Source organism: Girardinichthys multiradiatus, chromosome 7 (genome assembly GCF_021462225.1).
Source record: "Girardinichthys multiradiatus isolate DD_20200921_A chromosome 7, DD_fGirMul_XY1, whole genome shotgun sequence".
Lineage (NCBI taxonomy): Eukaryota > Metazoa > Chordata > Actinopteri > Cyprinodontiformes > Goodeidae > Girardinichthys > Girardinichthys multiradiatus.
The window spans coordinates 2,032,019-2,038,018 of NC_061800.1; the positions used below are offsets into that span (position 1 = coordinate 2,032,019).

Consider the following 6,000-nt stretch of genomic DNA (forward strand, 5'->3'; position numbering starts at 1 on the left):
GCTGGGCACTCCCTTAGAGATAGGGTGAGGAACTCGGCCATCTGGGAGGATCTCGGAGCAGAGCCGCTGCTCCTCCACATCAAGAGGAGCCAGGTGAGGTGGCTCGGGCATCTATACCAGATGCCTGCTGGACGCCTTCCTCGGGAGGTGTTCCAGGCATGTCCTACCGGGAGGAGGCCCAGGGGACGGCCCAGGACACGCTGGAGGGACTATGTCTCTCGGCTGGCCTAGGAATGCCTTGGGGTCCACCTGGAGGAGCTGGAGGAGGTGTCTGGGGAGAGGGATGTCTGGGCGTCTCTGCTGAGTCTGCTGCCCCCGCGACCCGGTCCCGGATAAGCCGAAGACGACGAGTACGAGTACGAGAGTTTGGGGACAGAATAGTATTTATCTTAGAAATCTTACAAAGATGAAAGAAGACTGTTTTTGTGATTGGCTTAATTTGTGAAGTGATTGAGAATGACTCCGAAGTTCTTTACAATGTTTGCTGAATGACTTCAGTTTTACCTGAACTGAGTGAAAGAAAATTGTGATTAATCCAGATCTTTACATCCTGAAGACAGGCCTGTAATTTTCGTATGTGATTAGTGTCATTTAGATTTATTGAAAGGTACAACTGGGTATTGTCAGCATAACAATGGTGGGAACTGTTATGTAAAATATGTTGGCATAAATTCTCAGTCATCCAGGACATGACAAAAAGAGAAAGCAACTGGGCTTCTTTTCCCAGTAGTTGACAATTCACCTCAGATTAAAAAGCCTTCTTTAGTTATGAACTTGGTTTGGAAGAATCAGACTTATAAGTTTTTTGTCAGAACAATCACACTAATGAGGCCCTTAGGGTAAAAAATAAATCCATATTAAGAAAGCACTCAATTCAGTACAGTGAATGTGCAGTACAGTTTTGACATCTACGATGGGAAAACAAAACAGCAGCTACACCATAGGATGCAATAGGATCCAGCACAGAGGAGCCAGCTAATTAGGTCAAGATTCAATAGTTAACTTACATTTCAAGGACAAGGGACCCATCGAGAGGAGAGCAAAAAAATGCACATAAACACAGTACACACCTTCTCAGGCAGTTTTATAGCCATTCATGTCTGGGGACATGTGACCATAAAAACTCAAATGTTGCAACATTTGGATTATCAACAATCCAGACATTCAACCAAATGGGGGATTACATCCAATCATTCATTTATGGCCCTTAATGGCCCTGTTTGTGTGATTCTGATTGTCCTGACCACAATTTATAAGCCTAATACTTCCAAACCAAGTTCATAACTAAAGAAGACTTTAGGAAGAGAGGTGAAACATCTTAAGGCAAGAAAATAAGTCAAATTACCTTTGTTGCAGCACTCAAGAATGTATGAAATCAGGGAATAATTATCAAATAACTGCAAAAACACAGATATTTTAGGCCAAGGTGACCTCTGAAACATACGTCTGGCTTAGAGCAGAATAAATCCCCAAAGTACATGCCACAATATGTCCAGATTTTTGTAAAATCAAATGAAGGGCAGAGCAACCATAATAAACTGGGACAAACTTGTGGGATTTTGTGGAACAGACATTTGTTTATATTATTTATCAAACAGGAGCAAGTGTCTCCTCGGTGATCGCATCCTTGGCACGTCAACAGTCAAAAATAGTGTAGAATGGTTTTAATGAGGATGGGCTTTAATCTCTTTTTAAATAATTCTTACATCAGTGGTAGAAGGCAATGTAATATGAGACTAGTTCAAATTACTGTATACAAAAGATACATCTTACAATCCTGTTTGCAATGTGTGCTGAATATGGACTTACCTTTTGGCCCTCGTTCTCCTTTCGGACCTTGTTGTCCGGGTAAACCTTTGGTACCTGCAGGACCTGGTGGGCCTATAAACATAAAGACATAAAATTGTTCATTTCTGACATCAGCACGGTTTCTATATTAAAATGTTTCATAATTTTAAACACATGTACTTAAACATGCACATATGTACCTGTTTTGAGTGTAATGGTTGTCAGTTTGTTTTCCAGGTTGTGGTTGCTGGTATTGAGCAGGTCCAGCTCAGCACTTAATCTTTGTAGCTGACCCTCCTCGCCACACAGTCTCTTGACCTGTTATCATGGTAACCAAGAGCATTAGGAATTGCACATTAAATTACACGTAACATTGAGCCCTACTGGACTACTTTCATTGGTCGCAATAAGTTTTTGCTTATTAAAAGACACTTTTACAATAAGCTTTGAGTTTTTGAAATTACATGTACCACAATACAAACTCTCTTGAAAACTTATTTTTTTTATTAAATTCTTCACTTGAGTCTGACTTGGTTCTGGGTTGTGTTGTCAGAGGTGTGGACTTGGGTCATGTCACTTGGAATCAACTGTGTAAATTGCCTTTGAAATAAACAAATGTATTCAAACCTGATTTTGCAAAACCAATAGCTGGCTCTTTAGGTTCTTGGTTTCACGGCTGTTGTTGTGGATGAGAAGGTTGAGGTCGAGGTTACTGTCACCCAGGAAGCTATGATCAGAGGTTTTCTTCTGTGATGCAGGGTTTGCTGGTGACAGATCCAGCATTAAAACTAATAAAAAAAATAATAATTTAGAATTAACAGTATTTTCAACAAAACATCAAGTTTGTGGGCACGGTAGCACAGTTGGTAGCACTGTTGCATAGCAGCATGAAGGTCCAGGGTTTGACTCCTGGCCAGTCCTTCTGCATGGAGTTTGCATGTTCTCCCCGTGCATGCGTGGGTTCTCACCGGGTACTCCAGCTTCCTCCCACAGTCCAAAGACATGACTGGTCTCTCTAAATTGCCCTTAGGTGTGTGAATGAGTGTGTGCATAGTTGTTAAGATTAATATATCTGACTTTATATTTAGACTTTAATTTAATTGTTGAAGCTGATTTAAAATTATTTAAAGTTCATCATGGGATTGTAAAGTATAAAAAAATATGTACCTTTATAAATGAGAAAGACATCAAGGGCTGTATGTAAGATGACATAAATTATTATCACAATGAAACTCCACTGTCTTCTGGATCTGGCTGGTTTTAGATCTAAAACACAGGAAAAAAATGCATTTACAGCAGAATCTGAGAAAGCTTGTTCATTGTGAGGAAAACATTCATGGTAACAGATAATCAAACAGAGACAACTTGTCCTGACCCCGACCCCAGTTGTTGGGGACTGGGGTCGGGGTCAGGACAAGTTGTCTCTATTTGAAGGTCTGGCAGGGGGTCTGGGTCTGGGCCGGGGTTGCTCAGGCTGTGCCAGCACTAGTCTGGGCTGGTGCTGGGGCGGTCTGCCTGTCTCCACCCTGAAGGGAAGGGGACCCCCTCCTGGGTCCGGGGATGGTTGCCCCTATGGGGTTTTGGCACCTGGACCTGGGAGGACAGAGTATGTATGACGAGTGTGAGTGAGTATACAACGTCCATTGTTGTGTGTCTATACTTTGGGTGCATGGGTGTGTGTTTTTATGTGTACGCATGAGGGGTGGGAATGTGTGATTGTGACTGTGTGTGCCTGTTTTTGTGTCAAGTTGGGTATTAGGCTGCTCCCTCTCCAGGATCAGTTTAGGCCTCCCATTAAATGTGGGGCCTATTTCCACCCCGCCACACTCCATGCCAGTGGCTGGTGTCTTGGTCTGCTGGTGTACTTGTGGTTCTCGGTTTCCAGGGCTGGGTGCTTTTGTGTGTGCTGGCTCACTCCCGGTGGCTGCTTGCTGGGGCCTGGGCCCCTTGGCTCTGTCGGGCCTTTGCTTGGGGAATGATCTGTCCCGGGGTCTCTGGGTCCATAGCTGGATCTGCTCCGGCATAGACGGCTGCTGGCGGGGCCTGTGGGCTCGTCGCTGCAGCTCCCTGGGGCTTCTGTACTGTGGCTGCTGGGAGGTTCCCCTGGGACTCTCCCCTGCTCTTCTCTGGGGGATTGCGGTAGTCCCGGCGATGGTTCCCCTGGGGTTCCTGTGCTCAGGGGGGCCTTTGGATGTCTATGACATGGATGTCCTCCATTATCTGTCCCAGGTCCAGGGGGGCAGGACTGTGGCTCCTCACACTCGCTATTGCATATTTTTATGGAAAAACCTTGTAGACACAAGCACGCTCACACTCAGACCCACAGGAATTCAGATTCAGCTGTTAACAGATACACAAATGTTCTACATGGAGTCGCAGCTACCACTTAATACATCTTGCATTCATTAGTGCCATGCACTTTTTGGTAACAGTGCTGTTATTATATATGTTTCTGCAGGTGTAGAGGTAATCTGGGTGTTATCTTGTAATTTCTTCATCTTTCTTTCTCTCCTCCATTCTTTTCTCCTTCTTTCTCTTTTTCCTTTATGGCCCACCTCTCTCTCTTTCTTGCTTATTTTTTCCTTTTCGTTTCTGTTTTCGTGTCCATAACAACTGAAACAATCCCAGAGCAGTTTCTAATAAAGTTTATTTTATAAATATGAACCAGAGCATTAAAGTGTTAACCGTAATGCTCCACTTGTGAAAGTAAATCAGTTGGGCTTCTTGTTGGCACTCAGACAACAAGGAAATAACTGAACAACATCTCAGCCCAGTGGGAAAATAATTATTGTTTTTGTTGAAAAATCATATTAGTCCTAATAGTATTTCAATTACATGTTATTTACTTAAAAAGCAGTTAAAAAGATTATTTTTCATATTTGAGTTTTTGTGCTAGTGAGGTGTATTTGGTGATCAAATTTTATTTTAAGTTTTCTATAAAAGTCTTTTGGTTTTGTTAGTGTACAACCATTTAGGGCAACTAATGCGACTAACTTTATGCGAAACTAAATCTTGTTTTACTCTCATCTCACTATTTCAGTCATCAAAGTTCCTCCATTAACCATAAAATCAGGGCAGAGATTTTTTAAACCAAAAAGCAAACACTTTGGCAAGCTGAAAATCTGACCTAAATTAAATTACAGTCATTAATTGTGTCCATTGTATGTGAATATCTAAGGTTAGCTAACCTTAGTAATATGCCAACATCTACAACTTCTCCATTCATTTGTTTTGAGTCATTCCCACTGGTGCTCACCATCATGCTGAAAGTTGTAGCGATCACTCCTATTCAGCGATATGTCAAACAGTGGATTATAATATGTGACCTGGTCCATAGTCTCATCCACTGCTGTCTCCATTCTCACCACAGTTTGTTCATTTCTTTCTTAAGCAGTTCTCAATGTTGGGTAAACGACTCCTCCCCAGATTGCAAAACACTCATGAAACTGCTTAGATGAGCACAAAGAAGAGTAGCAGAAATAACAAATTTTGACACTGTGTGTGGGAAGTGAAGCATAGGCATTATTGTTTAGCAAACTGAGGAAGTTGTATATTATCTCAAGCCTAACAAGACCCCAGACTTGTGATTCAGAGATAGAAATAAACCCAAATCTTTAGTATTTTCAATATTTTTATCCTGTTTGTTGTATGTTTTTTTTTTCTCAAATAATGGCTTCATCAGCATGTTTGCTTTATTTAATGAAGCAGGGAACAAAATGTTATCTTGTTGAATCGCAATACCAAAGTACAAAATGGTTAAGCTTAGCTCATTTACTTCCACTTTAACCTTTCCATAGCTCTGTAACAGGACAAAACACAGTGAGTTCATCCAAATGATACAGGAATACAAGTATTGATAGTAAAAAATCATTATGCAAAAGTTGGAAAGTGTGACACAATGCCATAAAATCAGCCATGAACCTTCCAGCATTTTAATTTAGAATGACGTTCACTCACTCTTTTCAACAGGAGGTTTAATTTTTAAGTTTTATACTAAGTTGTTTTTCTTTTTACTTAGCCTTATTGTGCCCATAGAGTTCAGCAGCAAATTTTAAAAAAAGAGAAAATAGATCAGCCCATAGTGTAAATCATATATTACCCACAGGCTCTAAAATATCAAAAAGGATTTATGTTGAAATGGCAGTGATCTTTATTTTAAATTTTATATTAAACTTCTTTGATTTCGGTATATGCAGATATTTATTATCCTGC

The 6,000-nt window shown here is 41.1% G+C and overlaps 1 protein-coding gene across 3 annotated transcripts in view; it reads right to left on the minus strand.

The window, feature by feature from the left end:
* marco (macrophage receptor with collagenous structure) overlaps positions 1–5,204 on the minus strand; it is a 45,741-nt gene extending 40,537 nt beyond the window's left edge. For 2 of the 3 annotated variants that reach the window (XM_047369805.1, XM_047369803.1), the window contains exons 1-5: positions 5,045–5,201; positions 2,956–3,054; positions 2,416–2,576; positions 1,989–2,106; positions 1,810–1,881 (exon numbers count right to left, since the gene is read on the minus strand). In XM_047369805.1, the coding sequence (XP_047225761.1) occupies positions 1,810–1,881; positions 1,989–2,106; positions 2,416–2,576; positions 2,956–3,054; positions 5,045–5,147 (553 nt within the window). In that variant the 5' untranslated portion in view covers positions 5,148–5,201. Of the gene's footprint in view, positions 1–1,809; positions 1,882–1,988; positions 2,107–2,415; positions 2,577–2,955; positions 3,055–5,044 lie in introns of all 3 variants that reach the window. The other variant, XM_047369804.1, reaches the window with a different exon arrangement.
* Positions 5,205–6,000: the final 796 nt, after the last annotated feature.